Raw genomic sequence first — 24,305 nt, 5'->3', positions numbered from 1 at the left:
CAAAAGAAATAGAAAAAATAAATCTCAGGCTTCAGAGTACTGTAAAATAGTCATCCTTCCCACACATAGAAGTGTGACCTTGAACTTGCTCAGATGCTGAGAGGAGGCACACACCTGCTGGGGAGACAAAGTCAGGGTGCCAGCCCATACAGACAGACGGTTCTGTGTTCTTGACACAGGAAGGTCTCAGTATCAACCCTCTTCCCTTCCCTCTCCGTATGGTAAGGTTCCACATCACTTCAGATCAGCAACTGAAGGGGACTCCCTGCACAGCAGGGGCTCCCTTCCAGGACCCAGATTAGGACAGGTGGGGTGGGGGTTGTTAAAGTGGCAAGAAACACTGGTATCAAATGACCTTTCAAGTGTCATTCTTAGGAGAAAAGGGGGAGGTCTCTGTCAGAACGGTGGTAAAGGAGGTGGAAAATGAGGAACCAGGGAAAAGGGACAAGGAAAAGGGCAGGGATATTTGTTCCAGAGGGACAAAGGACGGCCTCTAGACAGAGAGGAGAAAGACATTGCACATGGGCAAATGGCAGTTTATAAAGTTAAAGGATGAGGTGCTTAATTTTAATTGGTCCTGTTATTTAGGTGAACCAAAAGGGGCTTCTGATTTCTGGACTTTGATAGTCAGACTCAGGAGGAAAAGTGGCCAAATAAAGGAATAAACCTTGGTGGCTAGCTTTAGGAATGTAATCTAACAGTTTTGAGCAAGGCAGAGGGAATAGAGAAGGGCAAGGCCCACCAGAGCCACATGCTCGAGTGGGCTGTGTCCCTTCAGCATCTTTGCTTTACTGGGATTACACATGATTGGGGATTGGTTTGCTTTTTAAATGGAGTGAAGGAAACAAAAGCAAAAACAAAGCAATGTTGTTTCTAACATGGAATTAACTGGTCTGTAGAGGTTACAAGGCAGGGAAGGCAGCCAGCGCCCTTGGAGGAATCCGGTGAACTGGCAGTCTGCGGGCACAAAGCTGGCTTGTCTTATCCTTTAGTGTCAGGTAAGGCATAGCAAGCTTTCTCTTTTTATTTCATTTAATCTTATCTAATTCCTGCAATTATCCCAAAGATTATTGTCAGTGTCAGCTTACAGTGATGAAGTAACAGGCAGTTTTGTGACAGAGTTACATAAAGGAACTTGCTCAAGATAGGTAAAAATAACTAGTCATATTTTGTTCAATTCCTCAGTACTATTTTCAATTTATAGTCCAGTTTTGATTGATTTAATTAGCATATTTACCGCATTTACCATCTGACTTATTAGTAAACTGGAAGTCTACAAGGCAAGTTAATCAGTGAGAGACACCTCAGACAGTTTTTGTTTCTAATTGTGGTGACATCCATTCGTCTCTCACATAACTTAAAATCTTAACTGAGTGGCCTTCCAGGCTGCATATTTGACTTTCAGAAAAAATAATTAATTCCTCTTTTTCTTGTTACATCATCTTTGCTGTAACATTCATGGTCTTATCTCTTCCATCTCACGTTTCTGTCTTCCAAAATTGAAGATGATATATTACAAACTTAGGAAACTGCTGACATCTGCTCACACTAAATTTCAGGAAGGTACTGAAAAGGGTAAATACTCCTGGTTGTTGCCCAGCGCCCACCCTCTAAGATGAGTGGCAAGGAAAGGAGTAAAGGGACATGGGAAATGTCTAACATACTAACAAACGAACAGAGATGCATAGTAAAGAAAAACAACTAATTAGGAAAATACCCCACAGAATTCTTAGCATCATCAAGTGTGGTATTGATTTTTTTTATTGATCTTCCCCATCATAAGCTTCAGAGAAAAGGGTTAAGTATGGCAAAATAAATACACATTTGTTTTGTTCTACTTATAGGCAACTAAGGAATCCTTAGTGAGAATGTATATTATTTACTCTTTTTGGAGACAAATTTAGTGATGTCAAAAGCAATGCCTCCCATTCAACCTAAAAACTGCAAAGTAGGCATTAAAATGGGATAAATGCCCAGGTGTGTGACAGCATTATCCCAGGCTTCCGCTGTGGGAGGCACCCTTATCGATAGACACAGGGCTCAGGATGCTAACCGAAGGCAACAGTTACAGAGTTTTGAAATTGTCAAGTCTCAGTCACATTCACTTTATTTCATTCCTTATTCAACAGAGTAGGTAGAGAATCTCTGCACTAGGAGTTGAACTGAGTATTGGAGATGAAATAGAGAATGAGATAGACAGGGGTGCTTTCATAGTAGGGAATGCAGTCAGATAGCTGTAAGAACAGTGGTCAGAGTCTGAGGAGATGGCAGCTGCTCAGAACGCACAGGGAATCCAGAATAGTCTTCGGGGGTAAGTGTCTAGTGAGGAAAAAGGATGTTTGCATCTTGTAGAAGGAATGACATGCACCAAGGGTCAGAGGCTAAAGCAGCACACTAAGACCCCAGCACAGCAGAAGGGAATGTGAGAACTAAGACACTGCATAGTTGGGACTTCCTCCAGAGCTTCCTGGAGCTGTCAAGATAATGGAATAGGAATCGCATTTCTAAAAGAGCATCAGAGCATCATGTGGACCCTGTGCTTGGGTGGCCCTTCCTAGCTACCCCTAAGTGGACACCACCAAACTAATTCCCCACTCAGAGTGCGTGGCTTGTCGTCTTGTAGTTAGTGTGTGTAGGCTGAACTACTAGGAAATAAGAAAATCTCCCTTATCATAGAGTACATCATCACTTTGCAGATGAAGAGACATGCTCATGGGACCAGACGACACGCCAGGCTGTGGAGTAAGACATTGCCAGGCTACAATGACACGCCACATCTCATGACACCTTGTGTGGGCTTTTACCTAGGGCTCTGGATTTCTTCTGCCTATGGAGGGCCTCAGAGATACTGTTTGGGGGTTCTTTTGTTTTGTTTCGTTTTTGCAAAGAAATTACTATATCTGTGTTTTGTGTAATCCAATGACTGATTCTTTTCTTTGCTCAGGAGCCATTCACAACCTTCTTCCTCAATGCAAATGATGGGAAATTTGACCATCCAGACCGAACCTTCTCATCCATTGCAAGGTCATGGAGAACCAGTCAGAGAGACACCTCTGATGTCAAGGTATATAGTTTATTTATCATTTATAGTCACAGAAATCTAAAACTTGTTGAACGTTTTATTTCTAAGCATTAATGGATATATATGACATTTTATATTATGGCTTTGTTCCATTATATTAAAATTGTATGCTCCATCTAATCTTAAAGAAAGTCTGTTATTGTTGTATGACCCATTCAGTTTAATCAGGGCCATCTGTGTGACTGGTATATTGGGAATATCCATTGAAACCTGGAGGGATGGTCACCAGTGGGCGCATAACTTAAAGAAATGATGCCCCTTTCCTTGAACCCATAAGAAATGTTTCAGCAGTGAAAGCTAGGGCTCCCTGAGGCCCTCCTCCATCCTAACTGTTGATGCAGACATGGGGTCGTCATTGGTTGTTTCTGAGGGTTCATGACTGTGATTACTGTGTGTTGCCTAGAAGGTGCTATTTTGCAGTCTTTCTCCCTTCCCCCTGACTCTTACCATGTTTTTATGTCCTCTTCCACAGTGTTCCCCAGCCTTAGAGGGGATGATATAAATGTTTTATTTAGGGCCGAGCACTCAACCCTCACTTATTTTCAGCACCTCTTACAGTCGTAGTGTCTGTTTGCCTTCTAGCAGCTCATTGAAAGGAGAGGTTTCTCTGATTACGACTGGGAGTGGTAATAGTTTTTAGGTATAAAAATACATTTAGAAGGTGGGTTGACACGCTAGTTAAACAACAAAGTTGAACTCCTCACTAGGTCCAATGACACCCTCACTGTGGGATTTTGGGAAAGTTTATAATACCAGATACGGATTTCCTTTTGTGGAAAGGGCCTTATACATAACTAGAGTAGTAGCTGAATCACTTAACAGTTCTGCCATCATTGCCCAAATGAGCAGGACCTTATGGTGGAGAAGGTTGGCATCGTAACTCCCAGCAGCCTAGATAGCTCCTTCCAGCATTTGGAAAGCTATCTGGAGGAGGCTCCCAGCTGCGTTCCAGCTTGATTTCTCTATAGCATATGATCAAGGTGTGTGGTGCCTTAAGCACTGAAGTCATATCGTCTGTTCTGGCATACAACTAGGAGGAATGACAGAAGCCTTGTTTTAGGGGCTCCTAGAGTCTCCCTAACAATGACTAGCAAGGAGGTGCTCCCTACCTGGCACTGGAGGTTTTTGTTAATAACAAGTAGCTTCAATTAAGAACAATTAAAAAGCAGTTCTGGATTTTTTGTTCCAATCAATTAAGGTGTTTTCAATTTTTTTAAAAAACCCTTATCTAATCCAAATGGTATAATCAGGAGATGAAAAGAAAAATCTGTAACTTACCTTTCCTATTATTCACTCAATATTTGGCCCATTGCATAAAACACAGTGGGAATTGAATCTGACCTTAATGTGTCATAGTGTTATAGCTGGCCCAGCTTTGGGTTTTTGTAGCCTGGGGCAATTAATAAAGCATTAATGACAAGACCCATTTAAAATGCACGCTTTTCTGTCTGGCCTTAGCCTTTATTTGACTGCCTGGGGATACTAGGCAACGGTACATATTAGATTAAGCCAGCACACATAATACCCAGAAAGAGAGCATAACAATTCTACAGTTGGTACTACTTACTATTTTTAAATACAAAGATCTGATAATTGTTTATAGTGCTCTTTTAAAAAAAAAAAAAAGGAAGGGACTACATGGTCATGATTGAGGCATGAGGAAAATGTGCTCCTTTCCTCTCTCTGTCTGATAGTAAGATCACATGATCAAGTTATTTCTTATTCTTTATAGCACTTCTTCTACCACTGCCACTCAGTGCAAAATTATTGGGTGTCACCGAATTTAGGGCCTAGTCCTACAAAAGGGAGCCAGTTAAACTCAGCTGTTTGATTTGCATATCTGTGGCTATCCAAAACATTTATACAAGGCAATACAGCGTCAGCAAACTGAGAATTTTTTGAGTGAATAGAAGCTGTGTATTCACTTCGTTTTCAAAGCAAGTCGCATATGAGGTTGAAGCAGAATGTAGCACATCCGTGTTTTATTTGTTACTATTAAAGTTTATGAGAGTCCGTTTTAATTTATGCATATGACGTTTAGAAAAAGCAAGGGTTTAACCTGCAGCCCTGCTGAGTTAAATGTGGTGGCCACACTTTCCTAACAGTCTTAACGTCCCTAAGGAATTAAACTAAAATATCCAAAAGCCATCATTCCAACTGACTGTGGCCGGGGAAATCAGGGAGGGGCCTACCCTTGCTTGATATACCTGGAGAACAAAAAGGAAACTGGGAGCTGGAATGCACTCCATGAGCAGCAGTGTCTCAGCTCGTGTCACAAAATCATACTCCTTTATGGAATTCAATATTTTCATGTTGTCAGAGCTGTGTTTTATTTTAGCGAACTATTTCAAGTAGAAATACATCCTGACTGTTACCTAGCGTCATAACAGCAAAGAATTGGCATTTTGGGTCAGTTATATCTAATTTATTTATGTAATCATACTTCTCAACTTTCCACCCTGAGAACTGAGTCAGTGCTTCAAGTACCAGAGACCTCAGCAAGCTGCATTTCAGTCACTAGACCATCCCCACACACACACACACACACACACACACACACACACACACACACACCCCTCCTCCTGTTACCATTTAAGGAGCATTCACATTCTGTTGCTAATTGTGGTACTTGACTACCTGAAGTTTGGCATCAAAGAAACCATCAATGTGACTATTCCTAACCTGGAAGTTTTTTTGGTTTTCATCCCCCAAGCAGCCATACTGAACCCCACCCCGAGACCTCCCACACACACTTAATTGGTGACTAAGGAATGTTTTTCTCCACCTTGACATTGTGTAGACTGTGTTTCAGTGCTCCCTGACCAGCAACCTTGGTCCTTGCATACTGTGTGATTATATTCTGGGCTCTCTTTCTTCCGCCAGACTGCAGGTTCACACAGAGAAATGTACTTCTGTATCCTGGAATGGGGCTCTATGTACCTTGTATGTATTTATAAAGAATGCTTCTTAATAATGGGTTCAATGCCATCTGCATGTTTAATTTGTAAACATATTATCAAACCATCATCGCCAGTGATGACAGTTCCCTCCCTAAAGCCATATGCTAGGCTGCTTCTTCCCCATCCCAAGTCATCCTGCTATAGGAACTAATGTGGTTGCTGGTATTCTGGAAAGTGCATCAGGGAGTGGACAACACTGTCTCTCTGCACAGCAATTTTCTGTACTTATTTACCATAATATGACACATACAAGATGAGCTCTGAAGTCCAGGACAGCCAGCGCTACAGAGAAACCTGTCACGAAAGAAGGAAGGAATGGAAGGGAGGGAAGAATGAGAAAGGAAAACAATAAATTGCAGGCAATATGGCTTCCATCAGGTTTCTATTCCATGTGTGTACACACCTGTGAGTATGTGTGCCCAATCACATATGGCCACTTGTGTTCTGATACTTACTGTTACAGCATCAGAATGTATGTCTTATAACAAAATGTTAGAATGTTTGAGGTTTTGGGGAATAATAACTGGTGAGTTGAAATTTTTAAGTGCATGGTTTAATACATCTATTAAAGTATTTTTTACTCTAAAATAATGATCGATTTAGTAGGGAAGAGTGAGTTACTAGGAATAATAATCCCACTAACTTCTGGAGCATGGATTTTTATTTCTGGTCTCTACTGTGTAATACTGCAGTTGACATGTTTTCAAGGAAACATGTTTTTGTTTCCAGAGAAGAAACCTAGTTCTATCTACTGACTTAGACAACCCTGGAAGGGAGGCTGAATGCGGTGGTGGATGGTTTCATTCTGTCTCTCTCCATTAATGTCAGTTTCTTCCTGGCTAATGAACGCAAGATGAGTAGGAAGGGGAGCTGCCCAAGTGACCTCTGAGGAGAGCTCCCAGGAGGAGTCAAATCAGTTAGTTTTGGCTCTGGGGTTTTGTATTTTGATTTTAAATTTCTTTCCTTCAGCCATGCCCTGCCAGCGGAGCTATTCCACTTAGAGGTGTTCTTACACTGATTTCCCCTAATACCTTCCGAAGTTGTCGCCCTACTTTCTGAGTAGCTATGTAGATGTTAGAAAAGGTGGCTGTGACACAGTGTCATTAAGGTGACATAGTGTGAACTAATGCAGTTAATGGAGGTGCTCACACTGCCTCAGTGACCCATTATGAGCTCTTGTGGAATTAACAGATGCCCAGGCATCAATCTTTTGGGAAAAGGATAGAAAAGCGCTGGCAGCTTTAAAACCTCACAGTGAATTATATTAGGAAAGTGAAAACGTCTGGGTTAGATTTGATTTCACCAGGAAGCCATAAAATGGTGCGGCTCTCAGCAAAATATATTAAACTGAAATGTCAGATTTGATGCAATAGGTACACAATTATGATAGTGTTAATAGTGGTCTTCTATCATCCTAAGACATACTTTCCAGTTCAATTTCTCAGCAGCTTGAACTTGTCATAAGCTTATAAATTAGAAATTGTGTTTGAGGATATTTTCCTATTTTTGACAGGGCGCATATACTACTATTAACTGTACCGTAGGGTTTTAGTGTAGCTGTTGAAATAAACTAGAAATCACATTTGCAGACACAGAACTCCTGTTACAATAGCCACTTTGCCATTTAATATTCTGTGTCTTTCTGTACTATTTTTCGTTTAGTGAAATTTAAATTCCTTGAATTTTTTTCCTTAAAGAGAAACTGTTTAACTGGGGGGGGGGGTGGAGGGAGGCTGCAGTAACCCGAACAGCAGTTACCTTGGCCAGCTTTGTCTAGCATTCCTGCATGGAGGCAGAGCAGACTGTGTGTGTGTGTGTGTGTGTGTGTGTGTGTGTGTGTGTGTGTGTGTGTGTGTGTTTTAAGAAACATTTCACAGTTTACAAATATGCTTTTGGTTGGTCTGCTAAGTGCTCAAAGCAGCTCATTTTGACAAGGAGTTTCCTAAATATTAAGAGACTTTCAGAAGCCTCCTTTTGGTCTCCTGGTCACTAGCTAATGTCTGCCTGAGGCTCCACACTCCTTGTGCCCCATGACTCTCCCCCTCTGGGGCCTTTTCTCTGTCCTCTGGGTCTTTTCTTTTTCATGCATTGCCTCTTCTTGAAGTTGAATGCTTTTCTGCCTGCTTTCTTTTAGGAAGTTGGACCAAGGTCCCTTTGCCTGTTGGACTAGCAGCTATAAGAACATGTAGACACCCTGTATGTTTAATTATAGTTCAGTATTAGAAAAAAAACTCAAATCTTTTGAGGCAGGAGGCCAGAAGATCCCTAGACTTCACTGTGTGGCTGTACAGATGTGCGAACACCACCTTAAGCTGACTGCACCTAGCTCTTGGGGGACTTTCTGCACCCCTGTCTTGAGCTTCACCCTATGGCGACATTCTGTTAGTTACTCTGAAACTGACCCCGAGCCAGCCTTTCATTTTGGCAATCTTTTGCTATCTGAGAGTAGACCTTTGTATATCAAAACCCTACTTCAAACCTGAGCAGTTTCTTCCTTATCTGTCATAGTACCGTGTCCGTATATCCCTGGTCATGACCTATATCTAGGACATTCTGCCTAGAAAGTTCCGTGCGCACAAGTTCCTTAGGTACTTTGAGGGATGCAGTCTTGTTAAACTTTCCTACTCTGCATCACTCAGGGACCTTTTCTTTTGATTCCTCAGTAATCTCAAAGACCACCCCACTGTAGCATCTCACCTCCTGAAACCTGCCTCCTTCCTAGTCCCAAAACCAGTGCCTCACATTTTAAGCTTTTACTAGTACTGTACTTCTTCTTTAATTCTAACTTTCTCTTTCTTTAATTTATGTGTAACAGAACACCCCAAAACTTAGAAATTTAAAACTGTTCCTTGGCAGTATGCAATCAGAGTTCAGGCTCAGCCAGGATAGCTGGACTTCATGCCATAGGATACCTAGGCTGCTTGGCTAAGCAAATTTCTCACTTCTCTTTGCATCTATGTTCATGTCTATAAAACACGATGGTGAGACGTCCATCCTGTGAAGTGTTTGTCAACACTAAGAAAGCACAGGTGGAATACTTAGAATGATGGCAGAGCTCAGTTAGACCTGGTAATGCCATTTTCAGTTTAAAACTGAGTGACCCAAAGTATGATTTCAGTGATTCTGGTCTGGGCCAGGATATGACGATGCTAGACCTCAGAGGTGATGCTCTCATAGTTTTTGTAATATTATTAAAATAAAAAATCTCTTAAATAATATCAGTATAAATATAATGAGATGCTAATAGTATCCTACATTTACATTACCAACTTTCAATAAAATTGGCTAAGTGAAACAAAATTGTAAAGCAGTGAAGCAGACATAAACTTCCGATTTTGTCTGCTGCATCAGCTGCTCTCCCTAGACTTCTATGGCTTTACTCTCTCCTCCTTCTCCATCAAAAACATCAAATTACCCTCAATTTTTTTTTTCAGAATAGTCCGTTGCAATTGCTCTGGTGTTTTAACACCCCCTGTGGCCTTACCAATAAGCTGTTCAAAATCAGACATTTCTTGATACCTACTTTAAAACACATCTGTCCGGTGACTGTTGTGACTCTTGGGAGAGATTCCTTCAAACTTTAAATTTCGACAGTTCATCTTAATAGTACAGATAACATCTGCTTTACAAGCATGTCCTATTGGCCAGATGAAGAAGAGAAGGGGAGGTCCTCACAGGCCCTGGAAACACTGCTTCGTAGCACTCCTCCCCTTCCAGCCCTCTGGACTGTTGGACTGCAGCCCTTGCCTGTCTGCATTGCTCTGTTATTGGTGATGGCCAGCTTGTGGCACCATTCTTTCCACTGTGCCTAGAGTAAAGCCCTACCATGACTGACAGAAAACATGCTTGTTTACCTTACAGATTTTCTTCAAGCCCCTTCTCTCAAGAAAGAGACCTTCTACACATAGGTCTTTCTTTGAACTTGTATTTCACATATATAGTGTCACTGGAGTTCCCCTTTTCTCAGCATCTCTGTGGCCTTACTCAGCCCCGAAATAATCTCTCAGAAACTATATTATATGCAGTACTGTTTGGCCAATAACTTAAGCAATTTCTAGCTAACTCTTACATCTAGAATTATCCATTTCCATTATTTTATATTTTACCATGAGGCTCGTGGCCTACCAGCAAGGTTCCAACTAACAACTCATGTCTTTCCCCTCTGGCAGCTACATGGAGTCTCACTGGCTCTGCCTTCTTCCTCCCAGCGTTCAGTTCAATCTTCCCCGCCTTGCTCTATTCAGACCTATCACAGACCAAAACAGCTTCTTTATTCGTTAACCAATAAAAACAACACTTATACTAAGGACTCCCCACACCAGTGATACTTTGTTTCATAGTTTGTTAATGTACATAAAAGGTCCCTAAGCAGCATGGAGTTGTTGGTACAGCTTCATACATTTATCTATTGGCACTGTTGTAAGCTGCTGTTACTTTGTGTACCCATTCATCACTGTTTTTGTTTGTTTGTTTGTTTGTTTTACTGACGATTAAACATAGGGCCTCTCCAGCATTCTAGGCAAGGGTTCTCTACTACTGAGCCACACACTCCCTCAACTCTCTGTGCCTGTGAATTCAGAGTAAAGAAAGGATAATAAAGTGAATTGTGTGAACGTTTCATCTTCTGGGATTCCTAATTGTTTTCAAATGGTGACTAGAACTAAAATTAGGTCAAGGATTTCTTTCCTTTTATAGTTGGTAAAAGTCAATTGTTTTGCTAACTGATTTTACCAACTGGCTACTAAGCTGAATCCCTTTTCTGCACAGGAACTAATTCCAGAGTTCTACTACCTACCAGAGATGTTTGTCAACAGTAATGGGTACCATCTGGGTGTCAGGGAGGACGAAGTGGTGGTGAACGATGTGGACCTCCCCCCCTGGGCCAAGAAGCCAGAAGACTTTGTGCGGATCAACAGGATGGTAAGAGAATTGTTTTCTGCTAGAACAGGAATGAGAAGTTCGTGTCTTCTGTGGGCTTGTTTTTAACTGTTGCCAGGTTCCTCCCCATCTGTAATTACAAGGTTCAAACCTAAGAAGCAGTGACAGACCCCTGTCATCTTCTGGTCGCAGCAGCCATTGTAGATCAGACATTTCCTCTGAGGAGGGGTGATGGGGAGGTATTTCAGGGCTGCGTGTTCCCTCAGGAGGGGCAAGCAGACAAGTGGCTGCTGACTAACATCACAAATTCTGAGGTTTAAAATAAATGTCCTTTCCTTATTTTTGGCTATTGTAACGAGTGCATCTGCATACCTTTCTCACACATAAAAGTATTCAAGATAGGAGAAAGCTACAGTTGGGAAGGTTTCATTCATGGGAAGTGTATGCTGTGAAACACTTCTTGTTGTAATGCCTGGAGGAAGCCACCCATCTTACAGCATCTAAAACACACATGGCAGAGGTCTGGGTGTTCAAATACCTATGTAAATAAGGTCTGCCTATGGAGATTTTCTAGATTTAAATCTATTTTATTTCATCTTGCTGTGGTTATGGTGTGTGGGAAATGAGCTGTACTGATAATGTCAAGAATTGCTAAGACAATGGAGACAGTGGCCCAAAAAGCACATTTGTTTCTAGTACTCCCAAGTCTCTTCATCTGTCTAATAGATCTGTTTTCCTGTTTTGGGCAGTTGATTTGTGAGTCAGAATCCACAAAATTTCCACACAGCACAATAGAAGTCATGTTTCCCTTTGGAAAGAGTATTATTGATATAAAATTGGCCTATTGAATAATTCACACACAGAGATTTAACCTGAGTGGGTTTGGCCTGCTCAGAGCTGTGCAGCCTTCACCATAATCAGTCTGGAGGTGTTTTGTCATTTTATAGTGACCCCTGACCCGTTGGTCAGATATCCCACTCGCATCGTGTCATTATCAGTGCCACCCATTTCCTGAGCTGGGAAGAAACTTTAGGAAGGAGGTGCCCTCTTAGTTAAAGGGTGAAGCAAAGAAAAGAGAGGAGTGGAACACTGAGAGGACAGGCCAGTGAGTGTGGGAGTTCTCTGGCAGGAAGAAAAAGGACCTAACTTTAAAGGTGAGAAGGCCTGTAGTATATGTCTCTCCAGGAGGGCTCATTGTCTGTGGGACGTTGTGAAAAGCATGGAGACAACTAGCTTTAGCATTTTGGGAGAAGTCGTCTGAGATTGCCTTTTCATTGCAGTGATTTGGTCAAACTTCATAAGAAGGAAAGAAGTCACTGGAGAGAAAGTGATGTATGGAAACCTCCTGCAGTTTTCACAACAAGCCTTTGATCCCAGAAAGAAACAGAGTGGTGAACTACTCAGTTATAGTAAATTAGCTGTTGCAGAAAATAACCTGTGCAGAATGCTCTGCAAAGTAGGGGCACACGTAGCTAGTGGTACTCAGTGGTGAGCCGCTCGCTGTCTGTCCTGTGAGAACCAGAGTGACAGCAGCAGGTGGAAGGACCACCGCTATGAGGGTGCACAACCCAGAAAAGCAGAAAGCAGTGGACTTGACTGACTGACCAGCCAAGGCCCCAGGGCAATTAGTCCACAGTAGAAACTGATCCTCACGTCCTGCCTCTTCCTATTGTCCTCTCCGCCCACAGTTCATTCTGGTCAGTTCACTGGCATATTTGAGTACAAGATGCTGTAAAACCAGACTTGCAGAAAACTTTCATTTTAACAAACAGAGCTGGAAACGTGAGTTCTAAAAAGGTTAGATTGTTATACACAAAGCAACCAGGGACCTTGCCCTCACCTCACTTCATATGGAATATCAGCCCAATGGATCACAGACAAGAATACAAAATCCAGAATTGTAAACTGTCTAGAAAACATGGAAGAGTCTATCCTTGTGGATTTAGGTTAGAAAAGGATGCCCACATATGATACAAAAGTACAGTCCAAAATAGAAACACTGACAGCCAGGACATCACTAAAGCTTCTTGGTTTTGAATATTGGTAAGAAAAAAAATTTTTTTTTTTTAAAAAAAGCTACCTTTGCCAGGAGGTGGTGGCACACGCCTTTAATCCCAGCACTCAAGAGGCAGAGGCAGGTGGATCTCTGTGAGTGAGAGGCCAGCCTGGTCTACAAGAGCTAGTTGCAGGACAGGTTCCAAAGCTACAGAAAAATCTTTTTCGGAGAAAAAAAAGAAAAGAAAGGAAGAAAGAAAGAGAGAAAAAAAATTAAAAATAGTTCAAGCTAGAAAAGGCTTTTTAAAAAAACACAGGACTCAGTTGAAAAAAGACTACGCACACCAGACAATCTGAATTTGCTCTCCAGGTCCTACAAGATGAAAGTAGACAACCAACCCCCACAAACTATCCTCCTAAAATCCACACACTTGGCATAACATGTACACGTGTGATACACATGCACATGTGTAAATAAATAAATGGGAAAAAAGCTAATCAAAGACTGGGACCTGAAATTTAAAGCAAATAGTCAAAAAACAAAAATAATAAAATAATAATTAATAAATATTTCCTAAAAAGTGAGGACAAAATATTCTCCTGTCCCCCAAAAAAGCACACAGATAGCATCTTCCTCCTGAGCAATGCAGCATACTAGATACTCATGCCTTTAAATGTATCACATCACTCCAGAACCTCTCTACTCATCTGCACAGGCAGCCACAATCAGCTTTTATTCCCCTTAGGGCTGCCTTCTTTGCATTGGACTTTTTTATCATGATCCTTGAGAATCATCTTGATTGTATTCTTGTTGTGCTGGGCTCTCTCTCTCTCTCTCTCTCTCTCTCTCTCTCTCTCTCTCTCTCTCTCTACATTAACATTACATTGTAAGTACCACCAGTCAATTTTATTAGTTCATGCAGTAGCTGGTGTTGGCACTGGAGTTGTTTCCAGATCTTGGCTGTATTGAGTAAGGCTACTGTGAATATTGACATAACACCACTTTTCTATCATACAAGTTTATAGAAAACAATGGGTTTTTATATCTTTAGAGTACATACCTAGGGAGCTAGAGAGATGGATCAGTGGTTAAAACCACTGGCTGTTCTTCCAGAGGACCCAGGGTTAATTCCCAGCAACCACATGGCAGCTCACAACTGTCTGTAACTTCTGTTTCAGGGGATCTGGCACCTTTGCCTCCATCCACCCATCACTTCCTGTTGTTTGTTTTTTGTTTCTGTTCTTAAATTGCAGTCATTTTATAATTTTAATATATCATTATACAATAAATGACATTGGATACTTTATGTGTTTGTTAGATGCTAAAACATTTTTTATATATTTTAATAAGACAACGAATAGTGACTTATAGATACAAGCTTTTTTTTTATTGGAGTATTTTTTTAAAGATTTTTTTAAGATTTATTTATTTATTATGTATATAACATTCTGCCTCCATGTATGCCTGCAGGCCAGAGGAGGGCGCCAGATCTCATTACAGGTGATTGTGAGTCACCGTGTGGTTGCTGGGAATTGAACTCAGGACCTCTGGAAGAGCAGCCAGTGCTCTTAACCACTGAGCCATCTCTCCAGCCCCTCATTGGAGTATTTTATATTCTCCCCAAATTAGTAATCTTATTTTAAATATGCCTAATGAATAAAAAGGTAGGTCTTGCTTTTGAAGACAAATCTTCAAGGCAAGCAATATCCTGCTTTGGGGTGTAGTAAAAGCTAATAATTATCTGGACAAGAAATCACCACGTAATTACTATTTGTAGAAACTAATCAAGCAAAATGATACATTCTTAATTGAATCTGCAGAAAAACGTGCAGTGAGTCATTTAGTGTGTTAGATGGCATTGCAGCCAACCCAGTGAACTTGCCACACAGGGCTATTTCTAGATTTTCTGTAAATGGGATTATATGAGATTGTTATGGTTATTTTTCTAAGCTGTATTGCCACTGGGATCCCTTCTTTCCCTCCCTGTGAGAATAGTCTTTCAACCTTCTCCCACATTTAGAGTCTGTGAGCTTTGTAGACTGAGAAAAACCAACCTACATTAGAATATTGCTGTGCCTATCACGACACATGCTTCACTCACCTAGTGTCAGGGACACAACCCTTCTTCCTTTTGAATCAAACCTGTTTGTGCAGTGAAGCCCTCAGCAACCTGCCTGTATTTTCTCACTTGGGAGCTTGAAGATGTAACTCAGGCAAACACTATCAACTGAGACATCTTCTGCCTAGGTTTCCCCCACTCCCGATTCTAAACCAAATTTTCTCTTATATTACTAATGAGTCTGTGGAGACTTGTAAAGTAATCCTCTGCTGTGTGCTGGATATTTTGGGACCTTCCATTGTTCCATTCTCTGCTGTCTGTCACACAGGAGCCATGCCTGGATAAGTAGATGGTTTGCATAAGGATCCAGCATACAGTGCACGACTTTAGAAGTCTTCCCTCTGGGTCTTTCTTAAAGAAAGTGTTCTCTTGTGCATCAGCTGGATGATAGTTCTGTGGCATGTCTGTGGCAGCCAGTTTTGCTTCTGGATTAGTGTTGCCTCTGGGAATTTCTGTGCAGCAGAGCTATAAAGGGACACGTCACCAAGTATGACTGCATCCTCAACGGCCACTCCCAGGGTCACCAGCTTGAAGTCTACATCCACAGCGCAGATTCTCTGCTCTGGCCAGCTTCCCCATCTGCTGATAAGGGGTGACCACACTGATGTGCAGAATCATGGCAAGCAGTGGGTGTGTACTAAATATCAACAGCTTGCTGTGTATTTCTAAGTTTTGCCAAAGCTACATTTATTTGGTGTGTGTTTCTATAATATAGAAAGCCTATATTCCAAATAAAGTAGGATGTAGAAGCATTTACATCTTTTCTAAATTCTGTGATGGCAACTCCCCGTTACGTAAGTGTTTTGTTAAAGTTTCTGTGTACTTATGGCGTAGTTCCTGTAGGATTTAGTTACTCTGAAATAGGCCTGGAGGGGCGTATAATGTGCTCTGTTACATGTTAATATGGACCAGGATTATCTCCAGTTATTCACAAGAGTTCTTTGTACTGACCTGATGTACAAAATGAGAATGTCATATATCCCAGAGAAATGGCATTCACTCTGGTAAAGTCCTTCATCTCTTTGTGTGGATTAGTACCTGTACCATTAACATTCCCTCCTCCTCTCAAGCTGTCATTAGGAAGTCAAGGCAAAGGAGAGAAACATAGTTGTAGGAAAGGGAAGCATGACTGGTTTTTAAATGTGGGCTCTTCCATAGCTTGTGGCAGATGAACAGGTGTCTCATGCATGGGCAGCAGCCTTTGCTTGTCTGCAGATCATTTACTAGCTTTGAGAACCAAAGCTTTATTATTAGTGCATGGTGATTGCACAGACTCATATAGTTCATATCTGTCTATAATGTTCTTCAACCAAAGTCCTCCCCTAGTATTTTGGCTTGTCCTGATGCAGTCGTAATCTGTTGTTGCAGTTAGTGCTGTTGCTTTTGTTGTGACACTAACACATACAGCTGCTTCTGTGTCCTGAAGACATTGACCAAGATGTGAGTGAATGTAGTCAAAAAAATTGTTTCACTCAGGAGTTGTAAAATTTGAAATTTGGTCTCATTAGAAAGAAACCTGGATCTTAATGTCATTCCTTTTTGTAGACATCTCAGTAAATTCTAAATGCTTTGTTTGCACAGCAAGCAAGCATGGGCTTAATTTATCTACATACAGCTAAGCTGATCACAGCCAACTTCCTTACAAAGCATTGATAAAACCTTGTGTTCAGTTCTAACATGGTTAGCATCTGACCTCTTGACAAAGGACAGAAATAGAAAGTCTTTCTGATAGTATTACCCTAATGCTGGCTTCATCAATCATAATCTACCCATTTCTAATTTGTTTTAGAATAAAGGCCCTCCATGGATGTGAAGTGATAATGTTGCCCTGTCCTCTGCCCCGTTGAGTCTTAGGGCCGGGCCAAAGAGCACAGGCTGCGTGCACACAACCACTGAGGCCCTGGGCTTTTGTTCATCCTGCTTCACGTCCTTTGCAGATTTTTCCTATTTTGAAGAAAAACGTATAGTAGGTAACAGTTTGAATTTCAGATACTTTACTAACATATGAAGCAGTATCTTGCTTACAAAAGAACGCTGGTGATGTCCACTTCACTTAACATAGCTAGTGAGCACTCCAGACAGTTCTCATTTACAGTACATCACTGACCAGGCAAAAATCCCTACCCTCATTGTGCTTCTCTTCAGTCAAGGCAGACCAACAAACTTACTGTCAGCATGAGAGTTCTGGGGCTGCCAGAGTAGAACTGAAATCCATCAGGAAGCATTTCTAGGTGTAATGGGGACATAGAGGGGAGAGTGAAGGTAGTGAGACGCAGTTAGTCCGTTCTTCATATGCTCTAATGTTAGACCCGACGGTCCCCTCCATGACTTTTACTAGTGACAGGTTTTTTCTCAGTTTCTTCATCTTACAGAAGCAGGGAAAGGGTCAAGACTGCATTGCAGGGAGGCTGCGCACACATAGCAGAGACTTACAATATTTCAGTTTGTTTGGTTAGGGTGAAGGGAAGAGGGGTATGGCATGGCATGGGGCAGGGAGACAGACTGAAGTCAGTCTTACCCCAGTAGACTCTGATATGTTGAGCACATAGACAGCTTCTTATCCTTACACCTACAAGGACAGGGTCTGGCGTAGGTAAATGGGCTGGAGTTTGGGACAGGTACTCACCTTATTCTTTCGCATTTGGTAAAATATGCTTGGGAAATCAGAGGTTTTTATCTTTTTTGTCACCTGTCCCTAGGATCTAGAACACTGTCTGTCTCCAAGGCATGCTCTCTAACTGAGGATACGCACTATACTTTTGAAACAATGAAGTGTTACTTGGTAATAATCCCTTATTTTTGTATTGCACTTTCCAATTTGTATGTAAATAGATTTCACAGGTAACTGTGTGTGCTGCCACTGTGTTATGACAAGAGGGTGTTTGTGCAGAGCATGCATGCCCCCTTTTCTCACAGAAGAAAAGACAAGTGAAAGAATAAACACCTGACAAGAATGGGTTCTACTCAGAAATACACAAGATGAAGTGGCTCTCAGGCCAGTGAGAAAGGGGCAGAAAGACATGGGATCAGACCCAGGTTCTGTGCCCTATGCCCCCTGGAGTCTTTATCTGTATTATTCCAGAGGCAGCAATGAAGAGAGTTTGAAAGGCTGGGGTGTGCAGGGCTGTGCTGACTAGGTTAAGCATGGAGGAACCTGGTGAGGTTAGGGTGTAAGAAAAGGGACAGGGCATGGTTGGGTTTTGAAGTCTGCTCCATGAATAGGCTTCCATGCACTGGGGTTAGAGAAAGAAGTCAGTTGTATTGTAGTGAGCCATTTGGAGGCAGGGAGGCCCAGGAAATCATCTTGGGTTATAGTACATCCAGCCATCAATCATGTAATTTAAGGCTATTTGTAGAATATTTTAACACACATTCCCCACCACAATCATTTAAAGCAGCTTTGTTGAGCTAGGCATATTATCCCAGCACTCAGGTTACTGAGACAGGAGAAGCACTGAGAGTTCAAGCCCAGCCTGGGACCCATGATGAGTTCAAACCTGGCCTATGCCACATAACATGACCATCTATGTGTGTGTATATGTGTGTGTATGTATGTATGTATGTATGTATGTATATGTCCAATTAAGTTTATTTAAAACATATTATGTATACAACATAAAACATAAATATAACACAAATATATGTCCAATTATGTTTATTTAAAACAGTAATTGAGTAACTAAAGTTACAGTTACTAAAATTTCAATGCAGTCATGGGAGAATAAAGCTAGCCTAGACATTAGAGGAACTTGAATGCTTTTCTCATTATCTGCTTGAATACAGGTATTCAGAGAGTGTTTCTTTTTTACTGAAAACAGATCTTTGATAGAATAAAAGGATGGATGTATAGTATAGAATCTTAGTATAGAAGAGGTAGTAGAAATTGCATTCCAGTATATAAAAGAATTCACACAGTAAATTTCCTTTTTTCTTTTTCCTGAGTTTTAGAGAGGCTTTATCCCAAGTGCATTAGTGTAAGACTTCCCATGTAATTCCCATGGGCAGTGATGGGGATGAGATTTAGGTAGGTGCTATCCATCTGAAAGACACCACTCTACTGCATATCTCCCTTCACTTCCTTCCTTCCCCATCCCCAGGGTAGACTTATGGATTGGAAATTGGGTTATCTAGGCTTAAAGCAATTGCCTCTGCCTTGAGATGTGCAAGGAGATGTTCAAGAAGCTATTAGGGCCATTACAACACTAATAGCTTAGTCATCGAGTATTTTTTTCATATTTTCCAGTGTAAGCACTGTACTAAAATCTTATTTCAAAGTGCAATGTGTGTCTGTGCATGCAAAAAGAGCTCTGAAAAAAAAAACAAATGAGCACAGGCATGTGTTCAGTAGCAGGTAAGTACTGTTTGAAGTGCAGTGGAGTGGACTTCCGCTCCGCGTGAGGTGACAGTTAATATCCAGTTCCTAGACAGAGGTGCATTTGACTTTGAACTGGATTTAGCTTTCAAGTGTTCTAAACCTGGGTTTTCTTTTCCTCTTTCATAGTGATGAACAAGGTAGTTATTAATAAGACTTGTCATCGTCACTCCTACCTCATTTAATTTTATGAACGAAGAAGCTAAGCTATCCAGAGCATTTAACTGCCATTGTCAGTTGATTCGTCATGCTGCCTCCATTGTGTAGACTGCACTGGAGCAAATAACAATAGACAGCAGAGAGGGCTTGACTTTCATTAAATTTATTATGAAAACTATGAACTAATAAGATTCAAAGCTGAGAGGAAATGGATTAATACCAAGCAAGATATTAAAATATAGAAATGGATGCCTAGAAGCCTTACAGAAATTTAGTGAAATTTCTCTACACCCTCAGAAAAATCCAAAGCTTCTATTTTTTAGGTGAATTCAAATGAAATTTTCAAGAGATAATGAACTCAGTTCTTATACAGAGTGTCCCCCGGAAATCATGGAAAGCCATTTTAGGAGGGTAATAGGATTGTGATTCCAACAGTAATTAAAGGGGAAATTAAGAAAAAAAAAAGAGCAAGTGCAACTTCATATACATTAGCTAAGATGCTAAAAGTATTTGCTGCTCTCGCAGGACCCAGATTCGGGTCTCAGCTCCCACATGCGGCTGCACACAACCACCTGTAACCTCCAGTTCCAGGAAATGGGATATGGTGTTCTGGCCTCAAAGGGCACTTACATGAACATGGGAACATTCAGTTCAAAGCTAGCCTGGTCCACAGAGTGAGCTCCAGGGCTACACAGAGAAACCAGTTTTTAAAAATTAATAAAGTGAACAGAGGGTATGATAAGTAATTTCTAGGATACCCAGAAGACCAATAAACATTTCTTTAAAATATCTAATTTTTTAGTAATCAGAGGACTATAAATTAAAACAGTTATCATTTGTATCTATCATAATAACCACAATTAGAAACATGATCACACCAAAAGGGGGTGCATATTGAGGCACTATGGGCGATTAGGACTAGATACAGGACAGCCTTTCTAAAGAACAGCAAGCAGTGACTTGGGAGGAGGAAGCTGACACCATGAGTGGAAGGTGAGGCACTAGTCTATTCCAGATGAAATTCACACACATCCGAGAGCTGTGGGAGGGAAATGGGCACAGCCTGTGTCCCCCGCGCTGTCCCTGCAGTGTGAGGAACAGTGAACTGGCGGCGCACAGGCTGCCATGGGCAGATCTCAGGCATACAGGACAGAATGAGGTACTAGGCCGTGGCTCTAGAGCAGACACACATACAACAGAGGATGTTTCTTCAGAGCAGCGGGAATCATTAACCATTGTTGCCAGTGGTGGAAGAGGAAGGAAGGGAAAGAGGGGTCCTGAGATGAATAAACACATTTTAAAAACTCAGAGTACTGGAAAGCCATTATTCTCTCTGTCCCTCATTATTGAGTTAGCCATTTTATTCAATAATGACTTTATCCTAACAGAATAATAATATGTCTGTCAATCTTTCAGTGGTCGCTCTAAGATTTATTTCACATGGTTGCTGTCTAGCAAATCATGTGGTTAAAATAATCCAAACTTCCATTAAGTATTAATTCCACAGCTATTCTCAGTTCCTGGGAGGAGATTTGAATGTGACCTCTCAACAGTGACCCTGCATGATAGTCAGCTTTTTTATCCTTCTATCATGTAGACACGGCATTGACATGATGGCCAACAATTATACTCATTTTTTAAATTGGCTATGATACTGAATTGACAAAAATCACACAAACAGATATAATCTACAAAAATTTAACTGATCATTTTATTTTTGTCTCGTTGCTCATATTCTGGTCTGAACGGTTATTTTAATATCAGTAAAATGGAGCATAAAATTCTGTTTAGTTTTAGTAAGTAAATGCTGTTTTCACAAAATCTTAGATTTTTGGATAAGAATTATACAGAGTGATTGTTATAAGTGGCACTCTTATAAAAGTAATCAGAAAAATAATGGCAGGGATGAAGTATTACGTGTGGGAGGGGTTAAAAAACACAATTGAGAGTACAGTTTTGAGAGGATTCCTTTGAAAGTTATTTGTTAAGTATATGAATTCCAAAAACAGGTTACCACCTTAGAAACTAGGGCAAGCAACCAGAGAGTGAATTTACACATTTAGTGTAGTTTATGAAACACAGTCATACACAGAAAGAACTTGCAAAGCTGAGTACAGACCTTCCTGTGCGCACGGTTGGCACTCTGCCTGCTCTGACTGGACCAGAAGTGAAGGAGTGAATTACTCCCGACAGCAGAGCACCAACTACAGTTTCCATCCATGTCTGAACCAACTCCAGCCCACCTGTCTAGTGTTTCCAGGGAGCTTCTAGTGGTTCTTAAATAAAATCACATTATTTTAATTATCTTACAAATAAAAACATCACCGAGCTTATTTAAGGAAGTCACTCAAACACTTACCTAACTTGCCATTTCTAAACTCAGAGTGTCTCAGAGAGCTAGACACAAAGGGCCTCTTCCTCTCAACCCTTCCCAGACACCGTGCTCATTGACCCTCTAACTTACTTTCCCCCACTGACTAGCAGATGTCCCTGATGGCCTGGTGCTTCCCAAAGTCTGTATCAGCTGATGTGATTCCTGGCATGATGAAGGGAAAAAGGTTTCCTTTCTAGACATCTTAGAGGCAAGCTGGAGGAGTTCATACAGAAAAAATAAACCCATATCAAAGTTTCATATAAAACGGTTTAATTTTAAACTAGTGTTTAAAAATCAGAAGTGAAATTATTGTACAATGGCATTAAAACAGCTATTGCAAGTTATTTTCTTTTGAGCATGGGTGTGTTTTTGTAAAAAATGTATTTAATATGAGCATTTGTATTGTGTACATAATGGAGCCCAGAGAATGGCAAGCATTTGTGAAGAGAAGTTTACTTAGCTCTGTGCCTTATTAAAAGGTAGTCTTCTTCCACTTCTGGGGACTGAAGATCTAATACGTACAAATCAAGTAGAATGTAAAGGCACAGTGTCCTTATTTATGCTGAATATGTCACAGTAAGGAAGTGATATGGAGCCTTGCTAAATTTAGTCTCATTTTTCCTTGATTCGTTTCAGGCCCTGGAAAGTGAATTTGTTTCTTGCCAGCTCCACCAGTGGATCGACCTTATATTTGGCTACAAACAACGAGGGCCGGAGGCGGTCCGTGCTCTGAACGTTTTTCACTACTTGACCTATGAAGGCTCCGTGAACCTGGACAGCATCACAGATCCAGTGCTCCGGGAGGTGGGTATCCTGAGCTGCAAATCTTTCAGCCTAACTCTTACACATATGTTTCAGGCTTTTGACAAATGGGGAAAAAAAGGAAATATATCAAAATCAAGCAATGCGACCAATATGTTGGGATTTTTTTAATTCAAATACTTTAATGCAGAACTGTAATTTTACTTCCAAATCTTCATTAAAATTTATAATTAAGTATATTATTAATGGGTGAGACTTAGATGAATATTTAACTATGAGTAATTGCCTAAAATAATAAGCAATATGGTTTTTGTTTTTAAAAACGAAAGCAACTTTGAAACCTTCTAGAAGGAACATTCAAAGATCTATACCAGTATGGTGAATGCTATTGTAGTACTTGATTCTCATTTGTTCTCAGCCTGAACAGTTCTCAGTCTGCAGCTAACAGTTGAGAATTTTAAGTATTTTTAAGTGAAAATAATCATATTAAATAGCATTTAAATAACTTCCCATGCATAAAATGACTTTGGCTAGGTGGGCAGAGAAGGATGCAGCAGCTGCTAGGTAAGTGCTAATGCAAGGAGACTGTACTCCTGCCCTCCATCCTACCCGCAGTCTGCCATCTGTTGTATGCAAAACAAGCCGTCGTGGCTGCATCTCCAGGCACTGGGATGCTTTTTCAGTTTTCATTTCAGAGGTAGGAAATGTGCAGATTTGGGAAATAAAGCTCTCTTAAAAAAATCTTGTATCCATTTCTTACATATCCCATAAAATAAAGACTCAATCTGCATGCTCCAATCAGAGAAGAAAAGAAAGAAAAGAAAAGAAAAAAAGAAAAGAAAAGAGGGCACACGATCACTGATCCCTTGGGGCAGAACACTTGGAGAACACATTTCAAGCATGTTATTAAAGGCAGTGTTGCACAGTAGCATAAGCACAAGGGAGTGGGAGCAGATAGAGGGTGAGCCATCCAGGGAGGACCCAGGTATGGTGAAATTGTTTGTAAAGTGAGAAATATCCTCCAGAGACCACTACACTTGCCGAATTTAGTGCCCTCAGGGATCCCTAAATTTTGATCAGCTTATTTGATGGGAAGTAATTTTTAAAGCTGCACCCCTTTGCCTATCACAGACCCATTTTATAATTTTTTTACAAACAAAATTCATCTTTTCCAACATTTTTTTTTCCATAGACAGGGTCTCACTCTGTAGACCATTCTGGCCTGGAACTCAGAGAAATCCACCTGCCTGTGCCTCCTGAATGCTGGAGTCAAAGGTACTCACTCTCTCAACCAACCATAGTGAATAATTTTATAATCGGAAAAGGGAAAATTGGAATAGTTCATTTTTATAGTCCAAGCTCAGTTCCAATTTGGACTTGATTTATAAACTTCATGGACATCTTTGGTCCTGGGTATTTTATTATGCTTTTTCCCACATACAACAAAGTTCTATAATTAAAGGGGGAAATTAGAGGCTGATTGTGTTAGACAAAATACAAATTTGAACATATTGGATATGAGGAAAACCACTGGGTATCATTCATATTGTGATAGGAAAGTGGGTTTTTGTTTTTTGGGTTTTTTTTTTCCCTTAAATGTCAG

General features: G+C 40.8%; 1 protein-coding gene across 4 annotated transcripts in view; it reads left to right on the top strand.

Moving 5' to 3' along the window:
• Nbea (neurobeachin) overlaps positions 1–24,305 on the top strand; it is a 467,863-nt gene that overhangs the window by 403,360 nt on the left and 40,198 nt on the right. For all 4 annotated transcript variants that reach the window (XM_050120186.1, XM_050120187.1, XM_050120185.1 and 1 more), the window contains 3 exons: positions 2,945–3,064; positions 10,810–10,962; positions 22,577–22,744. In XM_050120186.1, coding sequence (XP_049976143.1) covers positions 2,945–3,064; positions 10,810–10,962; positions 22,577–22,744 — 441 coding nt within the window. The remainder of the gene's footprint in view (positions 1–2,944; positions 3,065–10,809; positions 10,963–22,576; positions 22,745–24,305) is intronic.

Source organism: Alexandromys fortis, unplaced genomic scaffold (genome assembly GCF_014885135.2).
Source record: "Alexandromys fortis isolate MF-2015 unplaced genomic scaffold, M_Fortis_MF-2015_v1.1 scaffold_172, whole genome shotgun sequence".
Classification (NCBI taxonomy): Eukaryota; Metazoa; Chordata; class Mammalia; order Rodentia; family Cricetidae; genus Alexandromys; species Alexandromys fortis.
Note: the sequence above shows the minus strand (reverse complement) of the source record. Positions and strands in the feature narration are given on the sequence as shown.